The 19,507-nt window shown below is 41.8% G+C and overlaps 1 protein-coding gene across 1 annotated transcript in view; it reads left to right on the top strand.

Moving 5' to 3' along the window:
• Window positions 1-19,248, top strand: part of tcf7 (transcription factor 7) — a 68,980-nt gene extending 49,732 nt beyond the window's left edge. The window contains exons 5-13 of the mRNA XM_070916974.1: window positions 3,125-3,212; window positions 6,660-6,749; window positions 8,627-8,746; window positions 9,697-9,859; window positions 10,552-10,659; window positions 11,847-11,894; window positions 14,308-14,356; window positions 15,459-15,531; window positions 18,797-19,248. Coding sequence (XP_070773075.1) covers window positions 3,125-3,212; window positions 6,660-6,749; window positions 8,627-8,746; window positions 9,697-9,859; window positions 10,552-10,659; window positions 11,847-11,894; window positions 14,308-14,356; window positions 15,459-15,531; window positions 18,797-19,187 — 1,130 coding nt within the window. The 3' untranslated portion in view covers window positions 19,188-19,248. The remainder of the gene's footprint in view (window positions 1-3,124; window positions 3,213-6,659; window positions 6,750-8,626; window positions 8,747-9,696; window positions 9,860-10,551; window positions 10,660-11,846; window positions 11,895-14,307; window positions 14,357-15,458; window positions 15,532-18,796) is intronic.
• The last annotated feature ends 259 nt before the right edge of the window (window positions 19,249-19,507 follow it).

The raw sequence follows: 19,507 nt of genomic DNA, 5'->3' as shown, positions 1-19,507 counted from the left end.
GTAAAAAGTTGACTTTTACTATTAGTCTGACTTTTGATGTTTGGTCTTAACAAAAGTTCCTAGACTTGAATAGAATTTGTCAGCACTCATTACCGCCATTACTGTAACAAAGCACTACAAAAGTTTCTTCTGGTCTTGGGCTCTTTTATGTACACCACACGGGCTGGTTGTCATGTCATTTAAAGGCTCAGATGCTGCATCACTTGCACTCTCAGTGGTTATAACCACCACAGCACATTATCAGTGTAGGAATACTATTTTCACCTCCTCGACTCAGTTTAACATGCACACGTTCTGATACCGAGCTCACGCAGAGCCGGTTTGACTCAAATGGTTTCCCTTTCAAGTGTTTCCCGAGACGTTGACATGGAGACCGTGAGATAGTTGCTGCAGTCTTCATTAGACGGCCGCTTTAAAAGGGGCATTCCAAAGAAAACTGCCCCATTACTGTTGCTAATTTTCCCCTTCATGTTTCCCAACAACAAACAGGGCTGATAGTGTCAGAGCTGAAGCAAAAAACGTGACTTACAGAAACCAGCATCATGTTTCCATCACAGTGACGTGTGACAGATTAACGGTCAAAATAAAACTTGTGTACATTGTGTTTAGCAGTTCTGTTTTGATGTTAGCCACACAGTCATTTCAGGGAATGTGGGTGATTTGGAAAAAGGATGTGAAGTTCACCATCTTAAGTATTTACATTTGTTGTTATTAATGCAGTTATTCATCAGTATTCTTAACAGTTAATGTCCATGATAAACAGTTTAATCAATCTGTTCAGATTTAATCAAAAGCAATTAATCATTTCACTTTTATCCTGTACGACTTTAATGTAGACGAAAAAATCTATACAAGCCTAAGGGCAAATTCAGACTGATGGTAGCCCTCTGGCAAAAGAACTAAATGGTAGGTAACTGTGAAGACACGAAGTCCAGTTTGAAAGCAGAGGCAAAGATTGAAACTGCACTGTTTCTTTGAACGATATCCTCAACACGGGACTCAGTTTAGCGTAGCAGGATGGCTCAAACTACTACAATACCCATGAGCCTCAGCCACTGTTTCTATGGAGACGAAGCCAGTCAAAGGCACGAATCTCAGCAGTAGAGAATTCAAAACTCTTCGACGTTGAACTCAGCTGTTAGCGGCGCACAAAAATAATTTTAAGCTTTGTAATTGGATGTTTCTTGCCGAAATGCACCTTGGGAGTCATAGTTAACTTGTACCTCTTTGACTTCAAAGTATCAGATATTTTCTAACGCGGTGATGATTTAGCCAGGAGAGTTTCATGTCCATCCAGCACAAACGTAGAGCCAGGATCAAAACTTTCTAAACCAGAAGTCCCTTCGTTTTGTTGTTGTTCCTTTTCTTCTTTGTGTGTGTTTGTTTGCGTCAGTGCTCTCATGGAAATACATGAGGAGTCCGTCACGCGGTGCTGTTGTCAGTCTGAACACAGCCTGAGGGTAAACCCTGTGTGTTTACAATAAGTGGAATTAATAAGTTGAACCTTGTTTTGAGTTTGACACTCATGCTGAGAAAACTCCTCCATGATGTGACACACGCAGACCAGTGATGGGAAGATGATACTCTCGTAGCACTTTTTAAAGGCATGTATGTATACATGTACATTATACAGAGTGTAAGCCCTCAGCTGGTTATGTTTGCATGACGAACATGCCTGTGGTGACTTTAGCTTAGAACATTTAGAGTTTGACTGTTTAAATACCAGTTAAGTCAGTTATAATATCTGGTCTGCAAACCATTACTGTCTTGTTGTAAACAAATGTGATTCATGCACTGGCAATAACGTTTTTAAATGTTAATTGTTTTTCTCCATTAGCCTTCTACATCACTGGTACTAATGCTTGAAGTTTTATAAAGCTTCAACTTGTGGTTTTTCAGAGGACTGAAGATTTAAGTCAAGTTTATTTGTTCACACCAGCCACATTATTGAAATAGGAAATGCATGCAATAAAGGACATGTATTTGTCACACGGTAGAGAAACAAACCACGGGAAGCAGAGGAGAAGGTGATAATGAAGGCGGGAGAGACCATAAAAGTCATATAGGGGGGTGGATAAATTCTGGGAATGGACGAAGGGAAGGATGGGAGAGGGAAGGAAAAGAGTGGAGGCCTGTAATGAAGGTAGAAGAAGGACGAAAAAAAGATAAAAGGTAAAAGAGAGGTGAGAAGGAGGACAAAAACGAGGAGTAAGAGGGTCTGGGCAGTGGAAGGGCGGAGGGCTGTAAGAAAGGTTGAGGGAGGAGAGGAGAAGGGAGGAAGGGCGTGGTGGGACAGACAGAGGGAGGGGGAGGAAGGATCGGAGTGGTGAGACAGGTCGACTGACTCAGTCACATTCCTGTCGTCCAGATTTATGGTGGCTCGGGGTCCTGAAACAGGCCCGGAGCCGCGGCCAAATTACAGTCATCTAGAGCATTCCTCTGCTGCAAACACAGGTTAGCAGCCGGGCCGCGCTAAGTGCTAGGTGCTGCCTGTTGACAAATGACTTCCTTTGAAGGGCACAAAGAGGCAGACAGAGAGAGACTGGATATTTACTGTGTGAGGGCAAAGAGTCGAGCTGTCTGTGTTTCTTTTGTTGGAAAACATTTTTGCTAAAAGTGGAGATGAGATGGTTTGTTTGTGTGCATTTTTGGGTGTGTGTCTGCCTGTACCCGTGTGTGTATGTTTGTGTTTTTAAAATGTGGGAACTTTTACCACAGCCAGTAACTTGTGTAGAATAAACCAGTGAAACCAACTGGCGACATCAGCTCCCAGTGGAGGGTCCCACACACACACACACACACACTCGCAGAGACACACTGTGACAGGATGGGAACAGAAGTGTGTGACTTGTGTTAAGGACATCTTTGTGCTTAATACCAGGTTCCCAGACTACTAATAGCGCTAATAGCCCATCGGACCTGGGGCCCGAGCCAGGGGCCGGTGACCTCACCCAACGAGTGTGTGTGTTTAAAAGACAAAAAGACAGAGGAATTGTATTAAGTATGTGTGTGTACTTGTGACGTCTTTAACGACAAAATGCAAGAGAGACAAGAGTGATTACAATGAGTGTGTGTGTGTGTGTGTGTGTGTGTGTCTGTGTGTGTGTGTGTGTGTGTCCTCCAGGCGTTCACAGGCACCAATCCCAGGACCTCTCAGGGTACTACTCCCTCCCTCCAGGCGGCGTTGGCCAGATCACTCCCTCCATGGGCTGGTGAGTCACACACACACACACACACTCTCGCACACAGATATATCTGTACATGCTGTGACTCAATCAGTCCTTTGTGCACTTGTGATGACCTTGTTGTAACTCACAATCTTTCCCTAACATTAAAGGAGCGCGTCTGTCTGTTACTTGATGAGAACAGACGTAGAGCTGAGACTGTTAGTGGATTAATCGATTTGTTGATAGGGAGAAAGTTAATCATTTAAGTTGTTTTTTAGCAAAAGTTGTACCAGAATTCGCACCATTAACCTGTATCTAATGTAACCTCTAACCCTCAAACATTAATTTTCCCCCAAAAATGCTAATCACCACAACTCTGCCTTCCCAAACACCCTCATCATCATTATCATCATCTCACAGCATGACATACACACACATTCACGTACACACCCTGACCCAGGTCGGTGTTACATACATCACTGTCTCACCTGGTGTCAGAGTAGCTAACCCAAAGCCCCCGTTGGCATGGAAACCACCTCCTTTGATCCTCTGTGTTTGGGACTCTTACTTCAACCTGCGGCCTCTGGTCAAACCAAAAGGAATGTGGACAACTGCTAAATCTGAATGAAAAGTCACTAAAAGTGACATTAAAGTGTATCTATCTGGTCACAAGCAAGTTCTCTCAGTGCATGTTTTTACTGACTGAAATCAAATTATCAATAAAGAGACTTAATGTGGTTTAAAACTGGATGTTGTTGCCAAGAAATCATCTTGCTTAAGACATTACATTGGAGTGATTGCAGTATTCCTCAGGCTGTGGTGGATTCTGGGAAATGTTGGCAGGTTCAGGTAGATTCTGGCCTTGAATAAACTACCAAAGACCCCCAAATGAAATATCAAAATGAGCGTGTTTATGGGCTTTTATCCACTGCATTACAAAGCAGCACCAGCAGTGTAGAAAGCTCTGTAGTGTGGGACGTCTGCGACGGCCACATCTGTTCCACATTCAGTCATTTCATTTAGTTTCCATCAATTCTGCGTCGATTGTGAGCTTGCGATGTCATGCTGGTTGATTGTGAACTCATAATGTCAGACTTCCATTGATTTATGGATCAACACAAATCCATTTATTACAACCTACAGTATCTGTGCCTGGACAAAATCCCCTGCAGGAACAGTTAAAGGCTTACATTAAATGTCATGGAGATTTGGACTGGGAGCTTAAAACTTTGTGTGTGCATTTGCTTACATGTGTGTTTATGTCTGTTTTTCATGTTTCTGTAGGACGAGCTGTCGGTCCCCAGACATTTCTCAAGTCTGTGACGTTTTATCTTTTTCAGACACTTCACTATGGATTTTCACAAACATTATTAACAGCTAATCTCCTTTAACCCAGATTATCTTCTTGTTTTGGCCCCTTGTGGTGTGCTTCTTTGTTGAAGCAGGAGGGACATAGAGAATGAGTGGTTAAATGTCAAACTGTTGTTGTGACTATTAGCCTGGTGTCTCCTCCTGTCCCTCCATGACCACCTCCATATGTCCTACGGGCCTGTTGGCTGGTAGACCAGGAGGGGGGTCAGAAATTATTTGAGATGTGTTTTGTTGTTTGTGAGGATGCAGCTTACAGTGGTGCATTATTAAATACAGTGTGTTACGATTGTGTAAGCCTCTTTAAGTGAAGGCGTTCGTGGTGTTGCACTCTGTTGTTCACACGAAAAGTGACAGAAATAATTGTGTAAATTCAATCCCTGGCTTTTTTCTCACGTCCACACAGCTGACCATTGTGCGTCGTAAAGGTTTGGGGAGAAGCACTTTCAGAAACTACTCGACCGTCCGATCAGCAGTTCTGATGGAGGCTTAAAGTGTCACAAACAATTAAAGTTAAATTCTAATGTAAAGATAACACATCACCATGCAAATCACTGTAGAAATACTAAAAGAGCGACATCTTCAGCCTTTGTTGCGGAAATATCTTGTTTGCATATATCTCCGTTCTCCATCATTGAGCAGCTGAAATTGCAACTATGTGGGAGTTTTAAAGAGGGAGAAAGTAAAGCCAAAATTCACATTATACGGTCACTTTTGTACTCCAAGGCAGTAAAAATGGTACTGATTGGTCCTTCAACAAAATACCTGAAGAGCAGGAGAGGTCTTTTTGAGGCCTTCATTGTCAGAACAACCAGTTACTGTTGGACACAAAGCATGAAAGCTGTTCCCCTTTGCTGTCACTTGTAGTCAAAGTGTAACAATTCTCAAGGCGCTGACCGGCACAATAGAGCAGGTGGCCTCGTTTTTCATTTAATTCCCAGCATACCTCTGTCCAGCCATGCCTTTCACACGGGGAGTGTGGCATCGCCGTCACTCAGGAAAAAAAAAAAAAGCATCTGGTTTGAACGGCCTTCATGCGAACAACACCACCTGTGCTGTAGTGTAAAACAGGATTACAGCATGAACGGTCCTCCAGGAGCCGAGCCCAGTGAACTCGGATCTCTTCCCACCCGGAAGGCCTCCGCTGCTGGGCTTCACTGTATGTGTAGCGCTGCCTCCTGGAGCTAAAGATTGGATGCAGTGGAGATGAGGAAGTGTGATGATAATGATGATTGTAAAGGTGGTTTAAATGTTGATTGGAGAGCGTGTGTGTGCATACGTTGAAACATAAGGATGAATTAGTTGAATGGGGGGGGGGGGGGTTGTGTTGTAAGTGTGGTTTTATACATATCAAAGGCTTTTGCTTACATCCCATCCCTACTCTCGACCTCCCGTGGTGTGTGAGTGTGTGTGTTTCTGCTCCCGGTAAGCCAAGTATTGACACACAGCTGTCAACAGTGCTGATCCAGGGTCTCCTCGGGGGATCATCACAGTGCATCGCAGCCCCACAAGAGCTTTTACAACAGATTCTTCTATAGATGTGAAGACTAAAATAATCAAAGCATTAAACCACGAGATTTCACTTTTTTTACTATTTTACGGAGTTGCATATTCTAAAATATAGCAATGTAAAAGATAAATACATTTAAAATACACATACACACACATATTTATGCATGTACATAAAAACTGTACAGGAGAGGTGAGAAGCTGAAGGCTTCAAAAAAAAGTCTCTCCTAAAACCCCAAAACAAATCATTAATTATAAGTAATAATGAGGGATAGAAGCTGAATTACAGGACAAAACATTAGAAAGAAATGTAAAGAAAATTAACCATTATATCTTAAAACCATGTTTGTTTAAGATGTTTTCAAAAAGCAAACAAAGATGATGAAAGGTGGAAAAAATGCAAGTTTAAATTCCCCATAACAGTGCTTCTGTATCACAGAAGAGTGTTTTTGATTTTTACCGAATTTAACGATGAAATTACATTTAAATTAAGATTATAGTAGAATTCAATTGACCGTCATGGCTAAACGTCCCCACGGGGATAAACAGTCTTTTATCTGTAAAGCTAAAAGGCACCAACTGTTGCCGTCTCTCCCCTCTGCTGTGCCGTGGCAGGCAGAGCCAGCCAGTCTATCCTGCCCTGTCCCCCTGTGGATTCAGGCAGCCCTACTCCTCCAACCTCTCTGGCGCCTCCTCCTACTCCAGGTACCGTAGCCGGCTGCTCGGACCGAGCCGGACCGAGCCAAGGCAGTAAAAAGCAAAAACCAACCAGCAACGCTCTGCATCATCAACTCCTGTTTATAGCACTTTCAAAATGCCTGAGCAGGAGTTTTCCATTCGCCCTGGCAAACTCGTGTCCAGCTTCTGTGTCAGCTTTCATTGGGCTGCTGCTGTAAAAGTCCTACTGGAGCCAGCGTGCTGTAAACAGGACGAGTTCAGTGTTTCGCCAAAACTAGCTGAGTCGAGCCAAGCTAGTCGCTGCTGCAGAACACAAAAGGCTGACCTGCACACACTCATACACACACTCTTCTCCACCTTGAGCACCATCCGGACATTAACTGCTTTTCCGTTGCTATTACTATATTTTATCTCTTTTCTGTTTCGTGTTATTAGTGTGTGTGTGTTTCTGATCCATGACACTCACTAATAAAACCTAAATTTTTAAAAAGCAGTAGGCATTTTTTTGTTTTTTGAAGGATGCACAGGAACACTACAAATGCACCCCACTGGGAGTTTGGGAGAGCTGAAACGTCTTCATGTTGTTCGCCCAGGTGTTTTTGTTTTTTAGTGTATTTGCTGTTAAAGATTTATACACACACACACACATAGAAGTCAGTGCTTGCAACAGACAGATGCTTTCTCGCTGCAGTGCTTTGCCAGTTCGTTCGTCAGGTGGTCTGCTGGGTCTCACACACAAGGCCTCGGTCACACAGCAAGCAAAGGTCAACCAAACTGTCTTAGAGTTTGTTTTAGACCTGTGTCACGCCACATAGGGGGGTATTGTCTAATTGTTAGCAAATCACATCAACTTTAAATCCAGTATAAATTTAAGAATCCAAGTTGAGAAAACGGTCAGTTACCGCACGCCGAAACTTGTTTGTAGAACCATTTAATTTATTTATCTTATGATCATAAATCATAAAATCTTCGATATCACGTCTTTAACATGGTGCTCAGAGGAACTGTCTCCTCTGTATCCACTATTTCTGAGCAGTCAGCATCACCTAACTTGCAAGTCTTTATTTATGCATGTTGTTAATTATGTATTTATATTGCTAGTACCTGAATTTGTTCAGTGCAGTAAACCCCACCTATGAGCTGCAGGTTAAAACAAACAATCTGAATATTTTTTGGTTATTATTTGACCCAGACGCTCACTCGTCTGCCACAAGCTGCCAGCAGCTGACGCTTATTGCTGCTTCGTTGTCAGTCAGACTCGACTATTTTTCTACATTTTATCGTCTGTAAAGGTGCTGAAACAAACCTGTTTTTTTTTTCACATCTGAGACAGAAAATAATAAAAATGGCCTCCTTTTAGATTTAAATGAATAGATTTGGATCAAATGATGGATGTTGAAATTACTTATTGAACAATTAAGTACACTTATAAGTACACAAGTCAATGTTCAAGATGTGAAGGAGTAATTTTCTGGTCTCCCAACCTCTCACTCAGTAATGCTAGGACGCCCTCTACTGGTGACACATGCGTACAGCTTTGCTGAACAAATGCAAAGAACCACATCACACATTTTAAGCGCCGTGCTCAACGTGAACACCAGCCGCCAGCCTGTTTTGTTTTTTTTTTGCTTTTCCAGCTTCAGACACTTGAGAGAACGTACAGATTTGTTCTCTGGTTGACATTAATGAGGAAAACATTCACACGTGATCACTTTCAGCACTTACATGATCAACCTAGAGGCTTTTCACGCTTTCAGGCTCATTGCTTACCAACAGTCTCGCTCTTGCTTTGACGCTCACCGTCCTCTCTGCCACTGACTCAACGCATTTCTCTGAACTGACTCAAGCTTTTTTTCTGTCACTTTCTATCTCTTCCTCCACCTTATATTTTTCACCTCCACCAGGTTCCCTCACTCGCTGATGCTGGGCCCATCAGGCATGCATCCTACAGGGATCCCCCACCCAGCCATAGTGCCCCCTTCAGGCAAACAGGATCACGACCAGTATGACAGGGGCATGTACGTGTAAGTGCACTTTCACATCTTTCATCATATCCTCCTCTTTTAATTATCCTCTGTGCTTCTGTGCTAGTTCATGCTCTGTTTATATCGCTGCACTTAATGCATTTTTCCTTGCGGGGTTTGACTATAGTTTGAGGCTAGAATTTACTACTATTTTATGGCAGTATTTAAATCTTTATGTGACTCACAGTTTTCATGCTAATGAATTTGTAAATACTCAAGTATTTGTCTGAGATTTTAAAGGAATTAATATATTATGCAAAAATCATATCAGCTGTGTTGGACATTGACTGATATTTAATTTACCTCAAACATCCAGTTTCCCCCTTTTATTGCCCCCTAAAGGAATAGTTCAATACATATTTGCTCACTTGCAGAGAGATAAATGAGAAGATCAATACCACTTCTGTATCTGTTCATTAAATATGAAGCTGCAGCCAAGAGATGCCGAGACAAAATCCAGCTAACTGCACCTCTATAGCTCACTGATTAGCACACAGTATCTCTTCTGTTTAATTTGTACAAAAAGCTGACTTGTACTTAGTAAACAAAGGCTTTATATAACATGTCAATTAGGAAGCTTTGGAGGTGCTGGTAGGGTAGCCAGGCTAGCTGTTTCCCCCTGCTTCCAGTCTTTGTGCTAAGCTAAGCTAACCATGTCCTGGCTGTAGCTTCATAACTAACATACAGACATGAGTGCTACCAATCTTCTCAACTAACCCTTGGTAAGAAAGTGAACATGAGTGTTTCCTAAAATGTCAAACTTTTGCTTTAAATTTGTGTTGTTGTGTATAAACCTGTATACGGAAATTTACAAACCAAAATAGAAAAAAATCAGGTTCTGATTCTCCCTCCATCTTCACTCAAATTCCTTCACCCATCCTTACCCCTCTCTCCTCCTTCTCCTCCTCTTCCTGCCGCCACTCTCCTCCTCTTCCTCTCTCTCCCCTCAGGAAGCCGCATGTGGAGGCCAAGCGGGAGAAGGAGCCCAAGAAGCCGGTCATCAAGAAACCCCTGAACGCCTTCATGCTCTACATGAAGGAGATGAGGGCAAAGGTCATCGCAGAGTGCACATTAAAGGAGAGCGCCGCCATCAACCAGATCCTGGGACGAAGGGTGAGGGGATGCACACACACGTTCACACAACTGAACGCAGACTAATCCTGTTTCCAGGTCAGTCTGTAATTTCACACATGAAGAACATGAGAGGAGGTGAACTCTGTTCCCCTCACATACTGGTGCTACTGAGATCAGAACAACACTGACTGGTAATACTGGGATCCTGAAGAATGATATTGTATTGTAGACTTCAGTCGGCAGAAAAAGCTCTTCTCCCAGGTCCTAAATCTAGATTATATGTGTGACCTTCGCACCTCTACTTCTGTATTTTCATTTAAATGTTCGATAAAAACACATCTTTTCAAACAGACTTATATGATTCTCCTATTTAATCTCATTTTTCTGGTTTCACCTTTTACCGTCTCTCACGTCCTTTATTTAAGCACTTTGTATCTATGTTAAGAAAAGTTGCATCATGTAGTGTTCATAATTTAGGAAACATTTTGGTTTTCACCTTTGTTGTTATTCCTTTCTTTCCTCTCTAATGTCTCCAGAATCTAAAACAAAGCCTTATTTGTAGCTTGGTGACTTCATTTCGAGGTTAAGTCACACCCACCAAAGACTGTACAGTATATATTAGGCAAGTACCTAATGGGTGATAATTAGATCAAAATACTAATAGTTTCTCTCTTGATGTGTGTGTGTGTGTGTGTGTGTGTGTGTGTGTGTGTGTGTGTGTGTCTTTCCAGTGGCATGCGCTGACCCGGGAGGAACAGGCCAAGTACTACGAGTTGGCCAGAAAAGAGAGACAACTCCACATGCAGCTCTACCCGACCTGGTCTGCCAGGGACAACTACGTAAGGACTTCTCTTCTTACTCCTCCACTTTTCTCCTCTTCCTCCATGCAACTTTTTCTGAGCTGATTTGAGGAGCTGATCTAAAAAAAAACAACTAAAAAAACAAAACAGGGAGATGTAAAAGTGTTAAGTCGAGGAGGCACTCTCACTTTGTTGAGGAGGAAACTGTGGAAAAGATTTTTTATACCTGGGTTGTAGCGGGAACCATCTCTGGAGTGAAGAAGTCATTTGGTTGCTATGGTTACAACACTGAGCTTATAGCAAACAAGAAATGTGTGTGTAATAACTTTGTATAGTGTCATGTTTTTAATCATCTGATACGTTATTACATTACTTTACAATGATTACTTACTAAAAAGGGGTAAAGATATTAGATTATAAACATGATATTATATGATGTATATGTTTTCATTTTATACTGATTCACAACAGTTTTACAGTAAACATTCTCTCAAAAAATTACCACAAAGTATTTAAAAAGACACAATAACGACAATGTTTGTGCTGTAAATTGTGTTCTTAAAATCAATTTTTCACCTGGATTCCTCTCTTATTGATTTTTCTAAATTTGAATTTCATAATTTTATAATATCCCCTTCAAAATAAGAGTAAAAAAGTATTTATACTTTGATAAGTTATTATATTATGCAGCGTTTATTACATTAGTAGGGTAGTAACCCACAAAACCAAATGCTTAGTTCAACATTAAGTAGTCCCTGGAAGCATTTTAGAAAATTAAACAAATTAGTTTTTAGTGCAAAGCATTTGCTGAAACAAACACGAGGAACCGGTCCAACCACTTGACTTCTTTTCTCTCAGGTTTGATTCCCTGGTAATAAAACACAGATGGGGGAAAAAAACAGAACAGGATAAATTCAATAAACTAGAACTTGGTGAACTGGGTTTGATAATATTTGTTGTTCTCACCTCAGAGCTGAAGAAATTACTCAACTTACTTCCTTTACTGGCTACTGTCTCAACAACCTGCATGATTATTGTCTCTCAGACCTGTCAAAAGTCATAAAACATAACATTTATGGCATGAAATGATTAAATAGGTTTCCCAGAATACAAGAGGAAGTCAACCCTGTGTGGTGCATGTGTTTTTAGTCTGATGTTTTGGGGATGTGCTGTATCTGGGCTGCTGTGTGCCTCTGACTTCTCAGTTTGCTGTTGAACTCTTGCAGGAGGCGGGCCTTAGCGGGGTCGCAGGGGAAAAGAGTAAAGCTGATTGGGTAGGGACACATCTTATGGTGGATTTATGCCTCTGTGGTGGGGAAAAAAAATGAGTATGTGAAGAGCTGCATGAAAGGGGTTGTGGGTATTCCTGTGCAAATTTTGCATGCACCTTCCACAAATCTTAATGACTCACACACATCAGCCTCACAAACAACACGCAAGTAACAGCAGTTGCAAAAGCAGATCTGATTGGCCAGTTACGAATACATTTCACCAAGTCTGCCATGGTTATGACTACTAGACAGTTAAACTGTAAAACACAGAGGTATAAATCAACCCGTTTTGCTCAACTAACAGAGAGCAGGGCCGCATGGCTGGCCTCGCCACCTCGCTGTTATTTATTTATTTATGTATTTATTTGTTATTTGTTTGGAGGGCATCCCTTTAAAATACAGCACCTTCATTTTTGTTGTAAGTATAGCAAGACAACAATGGCACATGTTAAGGTTACACAGAAACACAACCTTTTATCACTGCACTTTGTGGTGATGTTTATATTTAGTAGTCATTTGTTTTTCTAATAATTAGAGCTTTAAGCTAATCCTGTAAACGCTGAGGATAATGTGTCATAATCAGGTGAATTAAAGGCTTTGGTTGCAACAGAAGCTGCTTTTCAGTCACTTTAGATACCTGTCAGAATGGTAACCTGTTTTACGCTTTTCTCCACTGTACTGTCTTGTTTCTCTTCATCTGACTGAGCTGAACTCTGTAGACGGGCAGGCATGACACACGCGAGTTATGGTGACACTTTGCTTGGGCTGTGGTTTATAACACGTTCGTACCATCTGAACGAGTGCTTCATGTCACAAACATGCACACTGATTCAGTTACAATGTCATTCTTCATTTATCTCATTTTTAATGCTGTCGCTGACAGAGCAGAACGGCACGGTGCCAGGACATTGAGCAGATATTTCAAAATAAAAGTCCTAACCCTACCCGTAGAGAGCTCACTGTTCAAAAACTTCCTCATGATGTTCTGAATATGTTATAAACCGGAGCACTAGTAAACTGTGATCATAGGTGTAGGAGCTACAGCTGTATGCATGGAGCTTTGAGCATTTTCTAAGCAGCTCAGCGAGGCATAACACAGTGGATGCTGTTTGATTAGTTCATATGAACAAATGTCATGACTATCAGTATTCAACTACAGGGGCATTGGACTTACTGTATGTATACTGTATGTCACTAAGTGAAACCTTTCTCCAATCATTTTTAATGACAGGAATGCATTGTGCACTCTTAAAATGAATCTGTGATCATCAACTCCATGAGTGCAAAGAAACCAAAAACCTAAATCATTTATCCAACATATTCCTCTTAGGCACAGGGCAACAGCGTCTGATAGGCTCATGTGTATAGAAAAGAAGAACTTGTGTAATGACGACATGTCTACAAGCATTCAGTGCTTCTTGGCTGTGCTTAAAATATTGTGTGTAGCATTTTAATAAACCCCCCCTCCACACTCTCCTGAGGTAAAACGAAAAGGGAAAAAAAACAGTCACTGGACCTAGTAGCAAAACAGGAAGCGAAGTTCCACATATCGCCCCCGCAGCTGTGGAGGGTTTCTCCTCCGAGTCCTAAAAAAGCCTACATGTAGTATACGGACACACTACGCCCACAGACACAAAGCTTCAGGTGCAGTTGCAAGAGGAGTTGTTGTTGTAACCACATAGACAGCGCTGACAGCGAGCCGAGGAGGGCAGACATCGAGGCGTAGGCGGTAGATCTCTGCGCCCACATCCTTTATCTCACCCAAAATATGAGGCCTCACTTCACCATCACCGGATCTGTGTGAACAACTCTGATGTTTACCTCAACAGTCACACATTACAGTCAGATAATGAAGTATGACTACAAATACGAAAACAAGGTTTTTGGATCCGAGGTGATCTACAAATCTGTTTCAAAAGGATTTTTAACGATTTCTGTCTCAGATCTCCTTTTCATCCATTACTTTTTGACGACACATCAGGTTTTGCATGAATTAAGTTCACAGTGACATTAGTGATGGAACGTCATCTTCTTGTTTGTTTTTCTTTCTTGCTTTTTTTTCTTGCTTTTGTAGAGCATTAAAGATGGTTGCCTGACCTGGTTGCTGGTTGCTGCTTTCAACTTTGCATTTTTTTTTTTTTTCATTTAAAATGGATTTACATATCACATACGAAACCTCCATTTTGCATATGGTGCTGATTTCTGTTGATAAAAGAATACAGTTTGGGACTATGTTTCATCAAGAACACTCACTGTCAATACCACTCTCAAAGGGGGATTGCACTCGAGTTTAGTAAACAAACATATTAAGCTAACCAGGAAAGCAAAGAGGAGTCCAGAAATTCTTTATGGAGGCACCGCCAGACAAAATAGGTCATTAATTGGGGGGGGTTTTGTTGTTTTTTTTCTCCCACAGGGCAAGAAGAAGAGGAGAAAAAGGGAGAAGCTGCAGGACTCCAACACAGGTAAACATCTAAATGTCTTGCCTTTGTCAGACAGATATCATGATACCATGTTTCAGTACAAGAAAACAAGTGGCCAGTGTCAACTCAGAGAGAATTCAGTTGAGCTTGAACTTGCGTTGGCGCACAACATCTTGGTGTCTTTGAGGCAGGATGTGTCTCTAACATCAAACCACCCACCCACTCTGCTTTCCACGTAACCTGAATTATAATCATTGTGTACAAAACTTTATGTCCTGATCTTAACTGTTCGCATTTAAAACGTCACACATCGTGGAATTTTCCCTTCTCCTGCACCATAATAAGGCAGTCATCTCTTATCTTCACCTACTGAAACGCACACATACAAGTCCTCCACATGTGCCTAGTGGATCACGTACTGTAACGCCAGTGCTCATGCTAACACTATGGCAGTAACTAGCATTCCCAAAGGGTTCCCAAAGCTAAATGAAAATGCAACTCTTAAATTCCTTGAGTGCCTCTCCTGAACTAAAGCTAAAAAAACGCCGAAAAACCTAGAAATTAAATCTGATTTTCAACTAAAACTTAAAAAAAATGCATTTTCCAATATCAGGCCCAACTTCAGCCACAAACAGAGACGTAGTGTAAAATGTATTTCTGGATTTCAAGAGTCTTGACCTCCTGAGATAAACCAGTTTATGACTGTCTTTGCCTGACAGTGAAAACCTTTTAAAATCCTGAACTAACTGCTGCCTAACTAAAGGCTGCCCTCTCTGTACGTCTTAACGGCCTGTTTCCAGGATGTCTGACTTGTTTGTTTAACCAAGTTGTGTGTGTGTGTGTGTGTGTGTGTGTGTGTGTGTGTGTTGGGTGGTTATTCTGGTGGTTGTTGATGTTTTGCTGTGCTATAACCGGCTACTAACAGTTTGACTTGATGGCTTTCTCTGACCAGACAGCCCTGTTGGTGCTTTTTTTCCTGCCCTGACGAGCTCTTGTGTCTCTTCCTTCGTTTATTTCTTCGTCTGTCTTCACCTCTCCTCTCTCTGTCCTTGCCCTTTAACTTTTTCTTCCTCTCCTTCTGTTCCTCTCTATTTTTTTTGCCTTTCCTCCTCCTTGTTTTGCGCATGCTGTGCATTGTGCTCAGACCCGGGCTCTCCTAAGAAATGTCGGGCTCGCTTCGGCCTCAACCAACAAACGGACTGGTGCGGTCCTTGCAGGTGTGTACCAAACATCCACCCCCACCATCTCCATAGCACCGCACTGCTGTCGTCCAACAAACTCCTCATCTCTCCTCCCATTTCCCATCAGTGCATCACTTCCTTCTGATTGGGGTCTTAGTTATTCAAACATTTCTGAAAGGCGGAGCTGCTCTGGAGGTAGTAAGTTCACAAGGTGTTATGATTTTAGTTTCCTCCTCCCTTACCCTTCTGCCTTTTCATTAGTCTTACATTACTACTGATTGAAGCTACCAAGCTCCACCCACTGATGATTAACTCAACCAATGAGATTACCTGCCTCATGACGAGCTCCGCCTCCAAAAAATGTCTGAAATCCAGCCTTAGCTCTGCATGCCTGTCACTAACATGCTGCTCTGCAAATTGAAGCATTATAGCTATAAATATGTAGTTATATAGTAATAATAAAAGAAATGCAATAAAAACACATCAAACAAAAAGGCTACTCATGCAGCATAATCTACCGCTGATTTTGAGTGGAATATCACTTAAATCTGTAACATTAGACTTCACATTGTAAAGGTATAAAACACTTGACCCAGATTTATTTATTTTTACCAAAAAGTAATTTTTTCATTTTTTTTCCTGTGATGTCTTGCTGCAAAGGTCAAAGCTGGTTTGGGTGCTGCACTTGTTATAATGCATTGTATCATACCATGTAAAGTTAATGTCAAAGGGGAATACCACTCAATATAAAAGCTCTCAGAGAGTGTTTGCAGAGTGGTTAGCTGGTACTCAAATCCAAAACATACCTACATGTCATTCAACTATTTCTCTGCTTCCTCACTAATATTTTTTTAGCCTTTTTATTACAGAATTATAATCAAAACCGCACAAAAATTAGGCCTTTTTATTTTGCTCCTGGCAACTCCGAACATACATATTTATGAATTCACATGAGTTTGTGCTGTAAAATGCCCAAAAGTCAGACTTTCCTACAAGGAAAAACATTCAACTTGTTATTGCAACTTGTAAATTGAGGCCAAGGCCGGAGTCCTGCTGGGACTACAAAACACCCAACATGAAGTCATTACAGTTATGAAACGTGTTGGCAGTATCCCTTACATAATCACCAGCAATTAAAATCAACTTGCTACACCTAAGTTGAAAAAAGGTCACAAAATATTTCAGTTTAAGTTATAGTAGTTAAAGCTTTATTCTAATTCAGTAGCAAAGGTTGCCAAATTGAATTCATTAGATCGTGCTGGCGACCATGTTTCTGTCTTTGCTTGTAATCATAAACTGTGAGGGTTATTCTGAGCCAGCTGGAATACTTTTGAATACTCAGAGTTACACAAGTAAAACAGGATACTTGGTCTATCGAGTTTAGTATTAATTTAGTGATCAAGTACCCTGACAACACAGGCTGTTAAGATGATTTATTTACCTGCCAGAGCTGTGCATCCAAACTTACCTAAGGCTTATTTACTACAACACTGACAAGAGAGTTTTTTCTTGACCTCTTCTCAAAATTGCAACAATCTCCGCTCTCTAACACATGGTAATAATAGTACAATATAAATCATCAGAAGCAGGCCTGTCAACAGCTCAGACTGCTCTGCTTTAGTCGCAGCAGGCTTTACAGTAGACGACAGCTTCACTGCAGGACTCAGGAATCTGTGTGGTTCTGCAGAAAAAGCTTCTACCACCACAGCACTGTAGCAACCCTGCCGTCTTCCCCACCATCACGTCATGGAAATCTAAGCGTGTGTGTGTGTTTCGGTTTGAGAGAACAAAGGGGGGTGAGTGTGGTTAGAGCAAATCCTTATCACCACAGCTCAACACACGCACTCCCTGCAGCTTTGCATTTTGACGGCGTTCTCATGCCCATCTGCTTTCAACTTTCTCCATTCATGCGATGTGGTAACAGGCGCCTTTTGATGGTGAACTCTGACATTTAGAAATCACTTTCTATTGCACTCTTCCTCCCTCTCTCCCTCTCTCTCTCTCTAAATATGGCCTAGCGCCTTTCCTTGCGGTGAAACCTGGTGACTCATATCATATTCTGGTGATGATCATGGGATCCTGTTAACTGCTTTGATGCTGTGCTCAGCGGTACACAAGTCTGCTTTTAAGTATAACACCTTGCAAAGCACAGCACGTCACTGCTATTTGCAATATGTTTGGTGGAGACCAGGAGAATAGTGCACATGAGGTGGACAAAAAAAGTGAACAGCTGACTGTATAATGCGATTTCTATTCAATAAATTCTGTTTATCATGTTTCTAATGTTAAGGACGCTGCATCAACCTAATGAGGCCATTTGTTTTGAAATCTCTTCTTTTCAGAGTTCATTGTTTAACGCTAATAAAAAACAGACGTAATATAGTAAATTAATTATAAATTTGAGTGGTATTCCCTGCTCTCAAATAATCAATTATTTATCTAGAGCCTGGAGGCGATTATCTCATAAGACTGGAAGCAGGAGGAAACAGCTAGCCAGACTCTCTAAAGGTAATAAAATACATGCGTTAACACCTTTTAAAGCTCAGTAATAAACCCGTTTCTTTAATTGGAACACACACAGAAATGTAAAATAAAACCAATTGTGTGTGCTGGCAACCTCAAAGTCACAATAAAACTCCAGGAAGTCACAGTGTTGTGTGTAACTTGTTCCAGGACGTTACTCCCCTTAAAGCCAAATATCGTTGCTTTCACATTTCTGTTTGTGTAGATTTCAAGCTAACGAGATACAACATGTTAGCCAGTGAGTTTTAGAGGTGTCGATAGGCGTCATTTTGAGCTTTGCACAGAGACAGGCTAGCAGTTTCTCCCTGCTTCCAGTCATTATGCTAAGCTAAGCTAAGCTAAGCGTCTCCTGGCTCTAGTTCCATAACAGATGTAGCACAGACATGAGAATAGTGGATTTTCTCATCGAAGTCTCAGCAAAAAAGCAAGTAACATATGTTCCATTAAAGCAATCTTTATTATTTTACCGTAGACTGACACCAATATTAAAATTATGTTTTGTTACTTTTTCCCTTTTTTTAACAGCAATACTTTCAAAAACTAGATTATTTTATATCTAAAAAGGCTAGAATTTCAGAAATGGATTTGTGGTGTTTGGACATTAACTTCTCATATACAGATGTACATAGACTGACACTAATACATGTCTGTTGTTTGTTATGTTACCATATGTCTCCCTGTTCATTGACATCGGTGTGAATGATGCATCTTCACTGAAGCCTGCTGACGTTTACCATCCACACTTTATTCACAGATAACTCTCTCTGACTGTCCCTAGGAGGAAAAAGAAGTGCATTCGCTACCTTCAAGGAGGAGGCTGCCCCAGCCCAACTTCTTCAGATCTAAGTGCTATAGACTCTCCCCCCTCTCCTTCCCCCGCCCGCCACCGTCTGTACCAGCACCAGCATCCCCCCTCCCCGGGCTGCTCCCCACCGCCCACCTCCCCATCAACACGCCTCCCCTTGTCTCCGCCAACACACACGCGCTCACACACGCGCTTACCCCTGCAGCAGTCTGCCGCCAAGCGCAGCGACCTCCGTCAGCCCGCCACCAAACACACCCACACACACCTGGAACTGTCCGGCAAGCAGACGCACAGCTCGACGACGGCGCTGTCGGCCGCCAGGGCCGCAGGACTTTCTCTCAAAGTGCTAACAGAGACTCAGTGATCACTCCGGTCTGCTCACACACCCCCGTTCACCTTAGCTTCCTCCAGAGCCATGAAGATCATCCTCCTCACCTGCCGTCATTCTCACATTTATCTACCCTGTGGTCCTTTTGTTTGATTAAAAAAAACAAAACAAAGTGACTGAGGGTGGCATGGCGGTGTAGTGATGGAGAGGGAGCCATCCTTCAGTCCCTGGTGACAGCCAGCATCCGCCCTGCTAGATTATAGCAGCGTGAGATACTAGCTGTGTCTCAGTTCAGAGGCTGGATCCACTAAAGTCCGCGTTTGTAGGCAAAATACGTCATTAACAGGTCAATTCCT

This window comes from Enoplosus armatus, chromosome 13 (assembly GCF_043641665.1).
Source record: "Enoplosus armatus isolate fEnoArm2 chromosome 13, fEnoArm2.hap1, whole genome shotgun sequence".
NCBI lineage: Eukaryota > Metazoa > Chordata > Actinopteri > Centrarchiformes > Enoplosidae > Enoplosus > Enoplosus armatus.
The sequence above is the reverse complement of the archived record's forward strand: the minus strand, read 5'-3'. Positions and strand labels throughout refer to the sequence as shown.